Genomic DNA, 15,884 nt, shown 5'->3' with positions numbered 1-15,884 from the left:
GAAATAAAGGTGGACTGTGTTCGGGACCAGCCCGAGGCTGGGTGGGCGGGGCCTGGCTGGGGGCGGGGCGCGGAGGGCCCCTCTGCTGCCGTCCAGTGGGGCGCCCCACCTCCAGCGTCTCCCTCAATGTTACCCTGCCCTTGGTTACCTGTTAGACGGCTGGTGATGCTGCTCTCTATCCAGGAACGGCCTGCAGAGTTTCATTTAAAAATCAGTAAAGAATAACAAGACCATTTTCAGAAACATCGAGTAACTAGCAGTTGGGGAGGAGCTCGCACAGGCGCTGGGAATTCACTGCGATGGCAGGACAAGGGGAGGCGGGAGGGTAGGGCCGGGGGGCTGGGTCCTGGCACAGTTGCCCGTGAGACGGCGTGGAGAACAGGCTGGAGAGGGTGACGGGGGCGGGGGGGGGGGGGGAGTAGGGAGGGTGGGGCTTGGTCCAGGGGAGTCGCTGTGAGACCGGGCCTGGGGACACTGCAGGGCAGCCATGGGGCCAGGTCCCTACTCACAGAAGGCTGAGGGCTGGCTGACGGCACGGCCCCCCACCCAGAGCTCCTGGCCAGTGGTCCCCCAGGACCTCCCAGACCAGGCCTTGAAGAGCCTCACCAGGTGGACGGGACCCGCTGTGCACCTCAGCACGGGTGTCTAAAGCACAGGACGGAGGCCTTGGGGGACACTGGGGGCACTCTTGTATCTCTCTGTGCGGGTGAGGAAACTGAGGCACGGGGTGTCGCGGGGAATGAGTGCAGAGCAGGGCTCAGCCTGCCTCTGCTTTTTCATCCAGGCGAAGTTGGGGGATGCACCCAGTTCCCACACTTGCGCCGGCGCGAGGACACAGGAGGGGGGAGGGGCAGCCCCAGGCCTGGGGTCAGCAGGTTCGGGCACGGGGCGGGGTGCTGGATGAGCCGGCCTGGGGCGGGGCGCTGGCACCCGGGGGGGCCCAGGGCACGTGCTCACCCGCTGAGTTGGCTCGGGCACCTGGGCTGAGGGTGTCACCCCTTCCGAGGTGAAGTTTGTAGGCCCCGTGGAGGGGCCCAGGGGTCCCAGCCGCCACTCCCTTTGGTGTTTCTAACCCACTGTTCCCATCAGGCTGCCACACACCCTTGTATGAAAGGCGGGCCTTAACTTTGGGTCCCCCGGTGTCTTATTCCAAAGGGGCAAAGAGCAAACATTCATTAAGCGCTGGTCACATGTGCGGCAGGGGACTTGCTCTAGCTTTGGGGGGGTCCCCGTCAGGGGTGCTGTGCAGAGCGCAGAAGGCCCCTGCGGCCCGGGGCTGTGACCTGGCGGGCAGTCAGGAGCCAGCGTGGCCCCGCCCACCCTGCCCGCGGCGCCGAGCTCAGGCCTGCTCACCAGGTGTGCTTCCCCTCCAGGTGACTGAGAAAATGTAGCGGAGCCCAGCTCGGCGTGCACAGCCCAGCCCGGACGAGCGGCCCGCCCTGAGCGCCCCTCGGGCCACCCTCACAATGTCCAAGAAGGGTGCGGGCGGCCGAAGCAAGGGGGACAAGGCAGAGGTCCTCGCGGCGCTGCAGGCCGCCAACGAGGAGCTGCGGGCCAAGCTCACCGAGATCCAGATCGAGCTGCAGCAGGAGAAGAGCAAGGTGGGCCCCGCGCCCCCCCGCGCCCCCACCACCTCACCACGCCTTCCTGGGCCCCCCGCCTCGCCACGCCTTCCTGAGCCCCCGAGCCCCCCCCCCCCCCCCCGCCTCGCCACGCCTTCCTGGGCCCACCGCGCCGCCCCCCGCGTCCCCCACCCCCTCCTCGCCACGCCTTCCTGGGCCCCCCGCGCCGCCCACCGCCTCTCCACGGTTTCCTGGGCCCCCAGGGTTCGCCCGGAGCGGGGTGGAGCCAGGTCTCTGCAGATGTGCCAGCCCAGGTGGTCTCCGGGTCCCAGCAGCTCTCAAGGCAGCTCGGGAGCATAGACAGCGCCGGGGAGGGGGCTCCAGACCCCTGGAGGGGTGTGCGGACACGGGCCTGACCCGCGGGAGCAGCCCTGGTCCTCAGCGTGTGGGCCGAGGGGCCTTGTCCAACCACACCGTCCCTGGAACGGTGCCGCTTCCCCCTGAACTGTTCACAGTGGAATTTCACCCAAATATAACAGCCCCAAAGCAAACAGCCAGGCCCTGGGCTCAAGGCCTCCAGGTGTTGGGAGGCAGCTCTCCTAACCGACCCACTTGGAAGCGTCGGTCCCAGACCCCAGTGGGCAGCCCTGTGATGACCCCCTGCCCCGACACCCAGCCCTCGGGGGTCCTTGCAGCCTGCAGAGAAGGCTGGGCTTGTGCTGCGGCTGAGGGGGTCCTGGTCAGAGGATGCCCTCCCCTCTCAGTGCCAGGCCAGGCCTGGGGGGCCGTCTCCCCCTCCCATGCTTCCCTCCCTCTTTGTCACCTCCATCCTCTCTTCGCTTCCCACCCAGGAGCCACTAGGAAGTACATGGGCTCTTGGGAAGGAGATGCAAAGAAGAGAAAATCTGGGGAGAGGGAGGCGTGGGGAGGGGAGAACACCAGGGCGGGCTTCTCTCCCAGAGGGTTTGAAAGGTCCCTGGCTGTGGTCTGGCCGGCATAAGGGCCCCGCAGCCTTGCCCTCCCAGGAGGCCCGGTCAGGGAGGGAGTCACGGGAGGCGGGGGCCAGCTGCTTCGCAACCTCCTGGTTAAATCACAAGAGGGATGGTATTTTGTGACGATGACTATATGGAATTCAGAGTTCATTGTTAGTAGGTAAGTCGTTAGGACCCAGCCCCGCCCGTTCGTTTACACATCATCTGCAGCTTAGTAACAGCAGCGCCATCTGAGCCACAGGCCTGAAATACTACGTGCGTGGCCCGTTACAGAAAAAGCGTGCGGGCTGGTCCTGGTCACCTCCCTCCCTCCTAGGTCCCCTGCTCTGTGAAAGGGGACAGAGACAGCTCCGGGCGCAGGGCCTCCAGTATGGACACTAGAAGGCGGCTGTCACAGTGACCACGTGGCTGCTCCCGTGGCCAGGCCACCTCGCTGGACCTGCAGGAGAGTCAGAGCCTGCTGAGTGTCCGTGGTGAGGACCCAGGGAGTTGGAGAGCATCGGTGTCAGCACCTGCTGTGTGCCAGGTGGTCGCAGAGCCAGCACGGACAGCCCAGGGGGCCCCGACACGCTGCCTGGCTGGAGCACGGGGCAAAGGCACCAACATCAGTGGCCTGGGATGGAGAGTTGTCGAGTTGTCCCCGGACGCAGAGAGCATCTGTTCTGCGCCCTAGAGGCACGTGAGCACTCCGAGCATCTTGTGCTGACCAGACTGTAGGGGCTGCGAGGCCAAGCCTCGGACATCACTCTGGCCCTCCCCCTCCCCTGTTTGCAGATGGGAGAGAAGAGGGGCTGACTTGTTAGGAACCTAATGATAATGAAACTCTTTGTTTTATTGGGTAAAAATATAATAGCAATTGTCTTTTCAACGCAAAGAAACGCCGCGTGATAGAAATCACTAAGTAATAGTACTTCTGCCCGAATCTCTAGATTCTGTCCACCATTTACAGCAGCATCGTACGTATTCCACGTGCAGCTTTATCAAAACCCATCCGTCCTGCGGCAGCCCAAGGGGCGTGTGCCGGCCCCTGGCTGGCCAACAGGCCGAGTCTGGCCGGGTCGGAGCTCGCAGCTCTCCCTGGTGGCAGACAGGAGTCCTGGGCCTGGCGTCAGAGGCCCTGTTATTTATACAAGGTGTACTTACTGTCTTTGAGAAGATGATACAACCTCTTGGTTCAAAACTCCAAAGGAAGAGAAGAAAAGGCCCAGCATCAGGGAGCCTCTGTTCTTCGGGTCCACACCCCAGGTCACCTCCCAGAGGGGTTCAAGTTACAGTTTCTTGAACGCACCTGTGTGTCTCTTTTTAAAGCATAAATGACACACGGTTCTGAGTCCCTTTTTCTTCTTCCCTTCACCGTGTGTCTGGGAGGCTGGAGCTCCCGAGGGTTCCTTCATCCCACTCACATGGTCCAGCACATGCAGCAGCCCTGCGGAGAACACCCCTGTCTGCATGTCCTGGACCACACGTGCAAGAGCGTGTGTGACTGCAGTGTGACAGTGACCACAGCAGGGCCCATGAGAGTGCAGAGGGCCCTTCAGGGAGGTGGACGCAGTCGGAAGCTCCAGGACTCAGATCCACGTCGAAGCCACGCTGGGCTGGGTTTGCTGCCCGAGTGCGGCTGCTCTGGCCGCACCAGCCTGTCAGCGCTCCTTCGTACAGGCACCCTCGTTTCCCCGGCTAGAAAAGGACTCTGGTATCTTTTTTACCTCTGCCTGTGGTTCTTTCTAGTTAAGGCCCCTTAGGCTGTGGTTTCCAGACCTCACTGTGCATCACAGTTTCCTGTGACTCTTGTTGAAAACACAAGACCCTAAAAGACAACCTCCTAAACGGGAGAAAATATTTGTAAATGTTATGAGCAATAAGGGGTTAATACCCAAAATATATAAACAGCTCGTACAACTCAACATCAAAAAACCACACAACCTGATTTTAAAATGTGCAGAAGAACGGAACAGATGCTTTTCTAAAGAGGAAGTGCAGGTGGCCAACAAGCACATGAAGAGATGCTCAACATCACTAATCCTAAGGGAAATCAAATCGAAGCCACGGTGAGACGTCGCCTCACGCCTGTCAGAAAGGCCATCGTCAAAAAGGACACAAATGGCAAGTGTTGGTGAGGGTGTGGAGGAAAGGGAGCCCTCGCGCACTGTTGAGGGTGTGGAGGAAAGGGAGCCCTCGCGCACTGTTGGCACAAGAGCAAATTGCTGCAGCCACTGCGGAGAACAGTACTGATGTTTCTCAAAAAACTAGAAATAGAGCTACGATATGACCCAGCAATTCCACTCCGGGGTATATATCTGAAAAAAAAAAACAACCAAAAATACTAATTTGAAAAGACACATGCACCCCAATGTTCACAGCAGCATTATTTACAATTGCCAAGATATGGAGGAAACCTAAGTGTCCGTCAACAGACGAATGAATAAAGAAGATGTGGAACATATATGCACAATGGAATATTACTCAGCCATAAAAAAGAATGAAATTTTTCCATTTGCAGCAACATGGATAGACTTGGAAGGCATTATGCTAAGCGAAATAAGCCAGACAGAGAAAGACAAATACCATTTGACATCACTTATATGTGAAGTCTAAAAAATACAACAAACTAGTGAATATAACGAAAAAGAAGCAGACTTGCAGATGTAGAGAACCAACTAGTGGTTACCAGTAGGGAGAGGGCAAAGGGGAGGGTCAGGATAGGGGTAGGAGATTAAGAAGTACAAACTAGGGCTTCCCTGGTGGCGCAGTGGTTGAGAGTCCGCCTGCCGATGCAGGGGACACGGGTTCCTGCCCCGGTCCGGGAAGATCCCACGTGCCGCGGAGCGGCTGGGCCCGTGAGCCATGGCCACTGAGCCTGCGCGTCCAGAGCCTGTGCTCCGCGACGGGAGAGGCCCCAGCAGTGAGAGGCCCGCGTACCGCAAAAAAAAAAAAAAAAAAAAGAAGAGAGGGAAAACCCCACAGGCCCATGGCCTCACCTTCTGCAGAACTGAGCTCTCCGAGCCCCGGCTGCTCTGAAGCCTCCACTTTGGGCTTCGCTGCCGAGAGTTACCTCCCCACAGGGTAGCTGCCAGTCCCTGGTCCTGCTGCCACCCCTGTCTTCTCCCCCGCCTCCTGGCTGAGCTGGAGCTGGGCTGGAGGGAACAGTGCCCCGGGGCCGAGGCGGGACGTGCCATCCCGGGGAGCGCTGCCTTCCTGCAGAAAGACACACCCAGGTGGTGTAGTAGGTAACGACCCCTCATTTCTTTGCTCAGCCTCTGGGCCTGTGGCCGGCCCAGAGCAGGTGCGGGGGGCAGTGGAAAGGAGCAGCAGGGGTACAGGCAGACCAGGAATGCAGGCCCGGCCGCGAGACCTGAGGACGTTCTCTGAGCCCCCGTGTCATTACCTGCCCCCGCCTGGCCTCCCGGCTCCCACTGGTGCGTCCCAGCCAGACCTGCATGGTCCCAGCCAAACATCATCTAAAACATTCTAGATTGTTTTTTAATTGTATTTATTTTTGGCCGTGTTGGCTCTTTGCTGCTGCACGCGGGCTTCTCACTGCAGTGGCTTCTCTTATTGCGGAGCACGGGCTCTAGGCGCGCGGGCTTCAGTAGTTGTGACTCACAGGCTTCAGTAGTTGTGGCACGTGGGCTCAGTAGTTGTGGCACACGGGCTTAGTTGTTGCACAGCATGTGGGATCTTCCTGGACCAGGGGTCGAACCCATGTGTCCCCTGCATTGGCAGGCGTATTCTTAACCACTGCGCCACCAGGGGAGTCCCAACATTCTAGATTTTAAGAAGTGTGTGTGTGTGTGTGTGTGTGTGCGCGTGTGTGCGTGTGCGCACGCGTGTGTACAGGTCCCTGCCGCCCGGCATTAGCACGTGCTGTCATTTTGGATTTGAAGGTGGATGAGCCAGAAGCTGGCAGACCTGCTGCCCGCCCTTATTTCCCCCGCACGGTCCTGGGTCAAGCCCGGCCTCACCCCACACCCACCAGGAGGCCTGGACCTCCCTGAGACCGAGAGCCATGGCGCTGATCCCACAGGGCCGCTGTCATGGGGATATGGGCTCAGACGGGGCTCAGCTCACGGGAGGTGGTCTGTGGCCCTGACGCGGCACCCAGGGTGGGGGTCCTGGGTCTCCATCACTCCATCCCCGGTGGGCGGCGAGCTGGGAGCAGCGCCTGGTTTCCTTCCCAGCGCAGGGCGCACACGGCGTGGGAACCGCCTGCCGTGTTTCCTCTTCGGTTCTTGCCTGCGTTTCCCTCCTCTCCCTGCCGTCAGTCCAGTAAATAGAAGATGCGTCTGTGTTACCCTTGGAGCCTCTCCCGGGAGGGCGTCTCCTCCTGTAGCCGAGAGCAGGGCTGCAACAGGGCCACAGGCAGCTCCCGGGGAATCTCCTCGGTTCTGTCTGCGCAGCCTAGAGACGGACGCTTTACCCCAAACACGCGGTGGGTTGGTGGTGCCTACGCCCTGGCCAGCCAAGTGGGGCATAAGATGCGCATTCGACCTTCACGGCAAATGCTAACAACGTCCACCCTCGCCACCCTTCTGAAGTCTTCGCATGTGTTAACGTCATTGTTACAACCTCAGGACAAATTTGTGCGGCCAGCTCCGTGGACTTGGAGCCTTCCGTCCAGTTTCTAGCACATTCCAGATGCTCCTGCAGCACCCAAGGAGGAGGGCCTGGTTCTGGACCTCATGATGGAAGTGGGTGGACGGCCGGAGGGACCCTTCCCCGGCCCCCAAGGGGCTGGACAGAACAGGGGTGGAGGCTCTCATGCCCCAGGGGTGGGGAAGGCGGCCTCAGGACCAGGCGCCAGCTGCCTCCTCTTCCTTATTAGGGACTCAACACCTCGTCTTGCAGGTTGCGGTTTCCAGGGTCAAGAAGGTCCCTGTGGAGCACAGAGAGACGCCAGTGTACGCGGCAGCCGCGGGCTAAGCGTTGCGGATTTCAGGCCCACGGTTAGTTCATCACCGAGGGGGACATGCAGGAATGGAGACTCGACAGCAAAGAATGAAATCATTTAAATGAAAACAGGCCTCTCCTGCTGCCAGGGCGCTGGAGATAAGTGGGACCACCTCGGATGGAGACCCTTCTGAACAGAGGGAGGAGCTTAGCAGGGAGAGGCTGCAAGGGAGAGGCCTCTCGGAAGCTCTGTCCAAGTTAACTCCACGTTGTACTAAAGGGGGGGAAGTACTGGGATCCTTGAAGTGGAAAGAAGAAAGAATCATAGCGACATGACGCCCCTGTGTCTCCGTCACAGGCTCAAGGAAGCTCCGGCTCTAGGCTGGGCACAGAGCAGCCCCTGCTGCCTGCACCCCGCGGTCCCTCCTACAAGCCGTGCCCCCAGCTTGGCCTGGAACCGTGTGTGAGGAACGGAGCAGACACACCCAAGCGTTACACCTGCTGTTACGAAACACACTAGTCCTAACTGGGAGGAGGGGACCCCGTGGGGGGAACCCTGTGCTGAAGTCCAGCCACCCCCCAGCTCCAGGCCATGGACGGCCACTCAGGAAGGACGTACTGAGCACCCTGCCCCCAGGACCACGTCCAGGTGGAGGGAGACATGCAAGAAACAGGAACTGGGCAGCCGGGCGGGGTTACAGCCTCCAAGCCGACATGCTGGGCGGTGGTGTGGTCGCTCTGTTCAGCAATCAGGGAGGGCCTCCCAGGAGAGGTGGCCTTAAACCAGCCGGGACAGGGAAAACGAGGAAGTGAAGGTGGGAACTAAGGGGGCTCCCGTAATGCAACCGGCGGCCAGGAAGGGCGTCAGGAGAGGTGGCCTAGGGGTCAGGCCACGGAGGGCCAGCAGGTGGGAAGGGCCTAAAAATGTACCGTCTGGACCAGGACGTTGGAGAGAGACTGAGACCCACAGGGGACCATGAACTTGGTTGACAGCTGCCTTCAGACTAGGTATGTCCTGGTCACCAGGTCAGCATATTTGTTACCGTAAGTCATGCGAAAAAAGCGTGAAGGTCATTGTCTTTCCAAAGCTAGTGAGGTGGGTGATGTAGATGCCAGCGTGTTGCCTGTTTCACAAAGAGGAGGGGGTACAGCGGGGAAGCCGAGAGGGCGAGACAGAGAGCAGTGGGAGGATTCTGTGCCAGCAGCAGGAGGCCATGTGCACGCGGGGCTGGGGCCGCCCTGGCCCTGGAGACGAGCGGGTGTGATAACACGGGAGTGATATCCACATCTGCAAATCCCAGTTATGCCCCAAACTCCTGTGGGGGACCCCTCCCCCCACCCCTCCACGGGAATGCTACATTCTCGCAGCAGCTCCAGGGGGCAGGCCGCAGACCTCGACTTCTCACCTCTGTGGACAGAGCCACTTGGGACCCTGTAGACAAAAACACTGCAGAAGAGAACACACCGAAAAAAATAACGAGCCAGAGGAAGAATGCCTCCCCTCCCCCGATAACCTGGGAGACCAAGAAGCAGGACCAAGTGTTCAGGAACCTGGCCCGACACGCGGAAGACCACAGGCAACTCACAGCGCCAGGAAGCGTGAGGCTCCTGGGGAGTCAGGGGTCGCCTCCATTTATTCAGAGGGAAGCTCTGTTACGCGTGAATCAGGAGTGGGACTGTGCCCTTGTCCCGTCTTAACCCGCACCTGGGCCAGGGCACCTGGCCAGGGAGGGGGAGGGGCAACACCAAGCAGACCATCCGACGTGGGCGGGGCTGCGGGTTCTGCTCTAGTGTCTGTTCCTGAAATGGACCCCGATTGTACAGCAGTCGTTGGAGGTTGGCAGGAGATAATGTTTCTAGAAGTAAGACCACAGAGGAAAACATCCTTTTTTTTTTTTTTTGGATTTTTTATTTTTATTTATTTATTTTTTTATATAGCAGGTTCTTATTAGTCATCCATTTTATACTTATTAGTGTATACACGTCAATCCCTATCTCCCAATTCATCCCACCACCACCACCCCCTGCCACTTTCCCCCCTTGGCGTCCATACGTTTGTTCTCTACATCTGTGTCTCTATTTCTGCCCTGCAAACCGGTTCATCTGTACCATTTTTCTAGGTTCCACATATATGCGTTAGTGTACGGTATTTGTATTTCTCTTTCTGACTTACTGCAATCTGTATGACAGTCTCTAGATCCATCCACATCTCTACAAATGACCCAATTTCATTCCTTTTTATGGCTGAGTAATATTCCATTGTGTATATGTGCCACATCTTCCTTATTCATTCGTCTGTCGATGGGCATTTAGGTTGCTTCCATGTCCTGGCTATTGTAAATAGAGCTGCAATGAACCTTGGGGTGCATGTGTCTCTTTGAATTATGGTTTTCTCTGGGTATATGCCCAGTAGTGGGATTGCTGGGTCATATGGTAGTTCTGTTTTTAGTTTTTTAAGGAGGGAAAACATCCTTGCTGGTAGAAAAGTGATGTGTCTAAAAATCACTCGTGAGCAATGAATTAGGACCCCTCCCAGGGCACTGTTTTATCCATTCAGCTTAAACTTCTGTAGGCCCCTGAGCTGTCTCCAGGGCCCCGCACGTTTGTTAACTGGCCTTTGAGAGCTCCAAATGTTTGCGGCGTTACAAGTGGTGGCCGTTTCCACCCAGAGCGGGTGTTGCACGGACCGCACCAGAGCCCTGGGACCACGAGGCACGAAGCTCTAGGCCGCAGTGCCCGGCGCACCCTGCTGCCCGGCACTGAGCGTGGAGTGCAGGGCCCGCCCGTGGCCAGTCCGACGCTGCCATTAAAGAGATGCACCTTCTCTCTGCAACTTAAATCAGCAACAGCACGATCTCAGCTCGTAAACGCGATTTGATTCTGATACCTTCTCTTCACACGAATAATATCTGACACACTTGACAAACAGCATGTCCATTCTGTTCAGCAGTTTGCCGGTGGAGGACTGTGTCCCCAGGCTCTGTCTTTCCGGCATAACGACTGCCCGTCACTCTCAGGGACGTCCTGGTCAGGACTGTGCGTGTGGCCACCCTGTCCTGTGACGCCTGCTCTGTGTCAGGTCTGTGCTGGTCACGAGCCGGGCGTGGTCCATCCTCGTGGGGCTGTGGTCTGGCCTGAGCATTGAAGCTGGTCTTGACCAAGGACGGTAGCACGGCGGTGTCCACCGCTGCTGAACCGGCCGACCTGTGAGCTGCCCGGGCCATTTCTGTCTAAGAGCAGGTCTGAGCCATTTGGCTAGTCGGCTGGGTGGGGTCCCGCCGTGCCGGCGCCCCACCCGCTGGGAAAAGGCTGCCTCGGCCCCATGTGGGACTCGCTAGTGTCCCCCGTCTCCAGCCCCAAGGTTCTTGTTCTTGTCCGGTTTTCAGGTCTGCCCTGATGCTGTCTGGACCCCCCTCCTCTGCCCCTGAAGAGTCCCAGGCCCGCGGTGGCCTGCTGGGCCCTGGTCCAGCCCCCATCACGCCCACTCCACACGGGGCCGCAGCACCAGGGCCTCCGCCACGGGCTGACCCTGGGCATCCATCAGAAGCACATCCGGACGCCCAGCCAGTCCGTACGGTCGGCTGCCGTCTGTTTCACCTGGCAGAGGGGCTCGCTGGGCCTCACGGGACGGGGCCCGCTGGCGGGCAGACGTGAGTGGGAGGAGGGCATCCTCAGCCCTTTCACTGGATGCTGCGGAACAACTGGTCTTAACTGTCCTCCTCACATATTTCACAGCCCCAGAGAGCACACCGCAGCTAGGGTTCCACAGCCCGTGTGTGCATGTGAATGTAGGTGCGTCTGCGTGTGTACACGCATGTACATGTGTGAGGACAGGTGTACGTATGTGCATGGTGTGTGTGTGTGTGTTGGGGCCTCTCTGGGGTGACCGGCGGGCCTAACGGGCCTGGTGCCGAGTTCCTGGGGTTCCCGCAGCCCCCCCAGCTCTCCCCAGACTTCGTGTTGGACCCCAGGGGTGGAGCCACGACGACTCTCCTCCTTGGCTTCACCTCAGCCTCACCTGGACAGGACATGTGAAAGGAGGCCCAGGCCCCCCCTTTTTGCCCCATGACAATATGTCATCATCTTGGGGTGTGAGATGCAGTCGCCCGTGTCTTTAAAGCTTTCCTGGCGCTGCCACGCGGTCAAGGAGAGACCCACTTGCCTGAAGGGTCTCTGCCCAGAAAAAGTCTTCTCTGCATCGGAGACTGTGGGTTAATTTCTAGGAGAGGTTCAGTGAGAACTTTGGAGTTTGGAGGAGAAGCTGTTTATTCACATGCAGGTTTGTGGAGCAGACAGGGTTCCACATGAAGGAGGAATCCTGATGACAAACCCACCCTCCCTCCATCGTCCCCCTCCCCTCCCCCTTCCCTCCCTCTTCCCTCCGACTCCCCTGCCCCCTCCCCTTACCAAAGTGAACTTCACTCTGAGAGGGAAAAGAGACAGGCCAGCCTGTGAACGAGGCAGCAAGGGGGAAATGTGCTGAAAGATAATGATAAAAACTGATGCTTATTTGCAGGAGTTTATGGTCTGCAAGCAGGTTCCTGTGCTTTTCTTACTTCCAGCCTCTGAGGAGGGTACAGTGAGGCCGAGGTTATTACAGAGCTGCTGGGAGCTCCTAAAAAGTTCTGTGTCATGGAGAGCCGTTTGGGCTCAGGGATCTGGGTCATGTTGGTCAATCTTCAATTTTCAGTGCTATTTGGGGCCATGAGCCCTTTCCCCCCTCCACCCGCTGGAGCTGCACACCTGTGCACACCCTGCATGCCCGCCATCGGCTGGTCTCCGTGGCCAGGGGAGATTGTCGGTTCGGCCCAGACACTAAGGGAAGGAATTCACCGCCCCTTAGTGGACGGAGCCTCAGAGAGGAGAGGAACAGTGAGCGCGTGGCAGAGACAAGTACCAGTGCGCTCACGGGCGCCTCCTGGCGGGGCTCCCAGGAAGCCACCGGACTGGTCCTCGTGGTCAGTGCCTTTGCTCAGAACTGCAAGTGAGCGAGCCCAGCTGAGCACCAGTTCCAGCCCCAGAGCGTCTCCCGGGACCCTCACTCGTGTTGCTTGTTCTCCTCTCCTTCAGCTGCCAGATCCCTTCCTCTCCAGCTTCCGGTAACCACGGTGGCCGTCGTGGAGGCAGGGGTTCCAAAGGGAGCCCAGCCGTGCTGTTGGCTCTGTCAGAGCCAATTGCTCCAGCAGCATCGGGGCTGCTGCGGGGACGGGCAGGGAGGCAGGGAGGCTGGGAGGCCCGGAGGCCGGGAGGCCGGGAGGCTAGGAAGCCCGGAGGCAGGGAGGCTGGGAGGCCTGGAGGCCCGGAGGCCGGGAGGCCGGCCCCGTGTCGGCTCATTTTTAGCCAGGCCTCTCGTGCAAATCTGATGTGGGCTGTGGCAGACACCTGTTCCACAGCAGAGTCACGGGCACTGGACCGAAGGGTAACCGCAGGCGGGCGTAGTCTCCGTTTTCACTGCACACAGCTTAGCTCAGAGTCGGGGTTAAACCCCATCTAACCCTGAACTGTTCTGCTGATGTCTCTCTCTCTGCTCCAAACAAAACAAAACACAAAACACGCCTCTATGACACATGCTACGTCATTTTTCTTTTCTCTGCTGATTCCCATCCAAGAGGGTGTCCTGAAGGTGGGTGTTACGTCACCCGTCAAGGGGAGAGGAGCTGGGCTCTGGATCTCAGACGCGGGTGGTGCTTCTGACTCCACCACGTCCAGCTTCAGGACCCACTCTGCCGACCCTCCGCACCCCACCCGCTGTAGGGACGGCAGCACCTCCCGGCCTGAGCAGGTTCTGAAATGGCACCAGTGGGCTCCCCTAGAGAGTCACCACGCCCACACGACTGAGAAATACCGCCCGTCCAAATCTTGCTTTTCTGGGTGTCTTGAACTCAATTTAAACTGGACAAAAGGGAGATTCACTTAAATGGAAGATGAATAAATATCTGTCTGCTCGAGGCTTTCAGCAATAGCCCAGTTCTCCAGGCAGAAACCCAAACAGCCGGGCCGGCGCTCACGGTGCCCCGTGTGCCGCTGGGGACTTGTCAGGGGCCCCGGTTATTAGAGTTTCTGCAAGCATTGCAGGGTCTGAGCCATCCTGAGGGAAGGCTCGGGACCGAACCCCACTGGACAATAGGACTGCCCCTCGGGGTGCACCAGCTGAGGGAGTCAGTGTCCCAGGTCTGCCCTAAAGGCGGAAATAACAGAGGACAAGGTGGCCACGGCCCCCGCAGGGAAGGCAGACGGCTCAGCCACAGAGAGAGAAATAAGGCACTTTCGGCAGTGACGACTGCTGTGGAGACAGTGACACAAAGTAATGGGGTCGCTGCAGTGGGCCCGGGAGCTCCTGACCCCACGAGGCTGCAGAGGCTGCCGCCCGAGACCGCGGGAGACCACTCGGGGCTGAAGCTGGGCCGGGCTGGGCAGAGCAAGCCAGGAGGGTGACAGCAGGCGCACGTACAGGGTCGTGGGGTCAGAGCCTACACGCCTCTGCGGGGAGAGAACAGAAAGCGCAGGGCGTGAGTCCCCACGGAGCGGGGCCGCGGCCCGTGCCTCGTTCTCCCGCAAGGATGTGCCCCGTGGGTGGCACGGGGTCTTGCAGGTAGCGCCCTCTTTCCTGGGGATGGTGCTGCTTTTATTCCGAATGCACCGGGAGACGGACGGAGAAGAGGGTCACGTGGGGACCCGAGTGGCGAGCTTCGTGCTTCCTGAGCTCTCTCCGTGGAGAGTGGGTGGTGGGGAAGGGCGGTAGAAGGCAGCGGAGGCCTGGGGGCCGTGGGGGGCCAGGGAGGTGACAGACACGCGGTGCACCCTGCAGGTGGTGGTGGCAGGACTCGCTCGCTGACGGGACTGGGGTGACGTGAGCCGAGGATGACAGCCCCGCTCGGGGTGCCTGGACTGAGAACACAGACCTCTGAGGCTGGTGGGGGGAAGGGAGGCGTCCCTCTGGACACACTGAGTGTGAGGGGTCTGTAGGGGGCTGCGTTGCTCAGGGTTCTGGCAGGAAGCGCAGGCACCCTTGGTGCCTGGGGACGGGCGGCAGGGCTGTGCACTCAGGTGTGCCACCAGCCGGGCTCCTCCTGACTGTCTGCCCCTCGCCCCCCACGTAGGCCCGGGGCAAATCCGGATCGCAGCCATTCTTTCATTCCCTAAATAGAGTTTGAGCGCCGGCTTCATGCCACATGGTGTGTGGTGGGGTCATTCAGCCGAGGTCAGAGCTTTCGGATGGAAATAAACCATTCAGTAAAAAAAACACTGAGTGTCCCCCCAAATCTAGACATCAGACATCATGTAGACAGACAGTGCAGCTGCCTAGATCGGTTTCTCCATTTGCCGAGAGTGTCACAGAAGGTAAGCGAGACCTCCCTTTATTGGGCTGAAGGGGGAGGGGCCGAAGCCGCCCTGCTCCCACGGGCTGTGCCCATTCCTCGGGAGACTCGTTTGAGGTGAGGGCTTCACCCTCCCGTGCACCGCAGGTTTCCGGGGCCCGTGTGTCTGCGGTCTTACTTTCCGGGCCAGGGGGGCTTCCAGGCTTGACGCCTCTGGGTGCACGTTCCCGCTGTCCACCGACAAGGGTTGACTCCGTTGTCCAGCCACGTTTTAATGAGCCACCCTCGAATAGACGGTCGCTCCCAAGTTTGCAAGAAAAACCGCCTTCCCAAAACTTGCACTTGGGTTTCAGCAAACGTGGAGTTTGGCTCACAGACAGTGGGCGTTGCACTGGTCTTGCAGGTCAGCCGGGTGGAAAGGGAGAAGAGCCAGGAGCTCAGGCAGCTGCGGGAGCACGAGCAACACAAGAGCGCCGTCCTGCTCACCGAGCTCAAGACGAAGCTGCACGAGGAAAAGATGAAGGAGCTGCAGGCCCTGCGGGAGACGCTGCTGCGGCAGCACGAGGCTGAGCTGCTGCGGGTCGCCAAGGTCAAGGACAGCGAGAACCAGCGGCTTCGGGCGCTGCTGCACGCCCTGCGTGACAGCGCCCCCGACAAGGTGCGCGCCGTGCTGCTGTCCGAGGCCAAGGAGGAGGCACGCAAGGGCTTCGAGGTGGAGAAGGTGAGGATGCAGCAGGAGATCTCCGAGCTCAAGGGGGCCAAGAAGCAGGTGGAGGAGGCGCTGACGGTGGTCGCCCAGGCTGACAAGGTCAAGGCCGCGGAGATCAGGAGCGTGTACCACCTGCACCAGGAGGAGATCTCCCGCATCAAGAAGGAGTGCGAGCGGGAGATCCGCCGGCTGGTATGTGCGGGGCGCGGGGCGCGGGGCGCGGGCAGCAGGGGCAAGGGGCAGGCATGGCTTCGGCCTCGCTCTCGGGCAGGGTCCCCTGCACAGCGCACCTCACACCCCTACTGTTGGTTTGCAGACTGCAGAGAGGCCAGGCTGCTAAAAACAGCTGGGTGCGTTTCAGAACTCATCACTGTCAGCGCCCCCCAGGGCCGGGGAGGCCGCAGTCCTCTCCCCT

General features: G+C 59.6%; 1 protein-coding gene across 1 annotated transcript in view; it reads left to right on the top strand.

Moving 5' to 3' along the window:
• JAKMIP3 (Janus kinase and microtubule interacting protein 3) overlaps positions 1-15,884 on the top strand; it is a 105,628-nt gene that overhangs the window by 45,576 nt on the left and 44,168 nt on the right. Inside the window, 2 exon segments of the mRNA XM_079899218.1 lie at positions 1,374-1,601; positions 15,164-15,661. Of these exon segments, the coding sequence (XP_079755344.1) occupies positions 1,467-1,601; positions 15,164-15,661 (633 nt within the window). The 5' untranslated portion in view covers positions 1,374-1,466.

Source organism: Stenella coeruleoalba (genome assembly GCF_951394435.1).
Source record: "Stenella coeruleoalba genome assembly, chromosome: 16".
NCBI classification, from domain to species: domain Eukaryota; kingdom Metazoa; phylum Chordata; class Mammalia; order Artiodactyla; family Delphinidae; genus Stenella; species Stenella coeruleoalba.
This window is presented reverse-complemented; position numbering and strand designations above follow the sequence as displayed.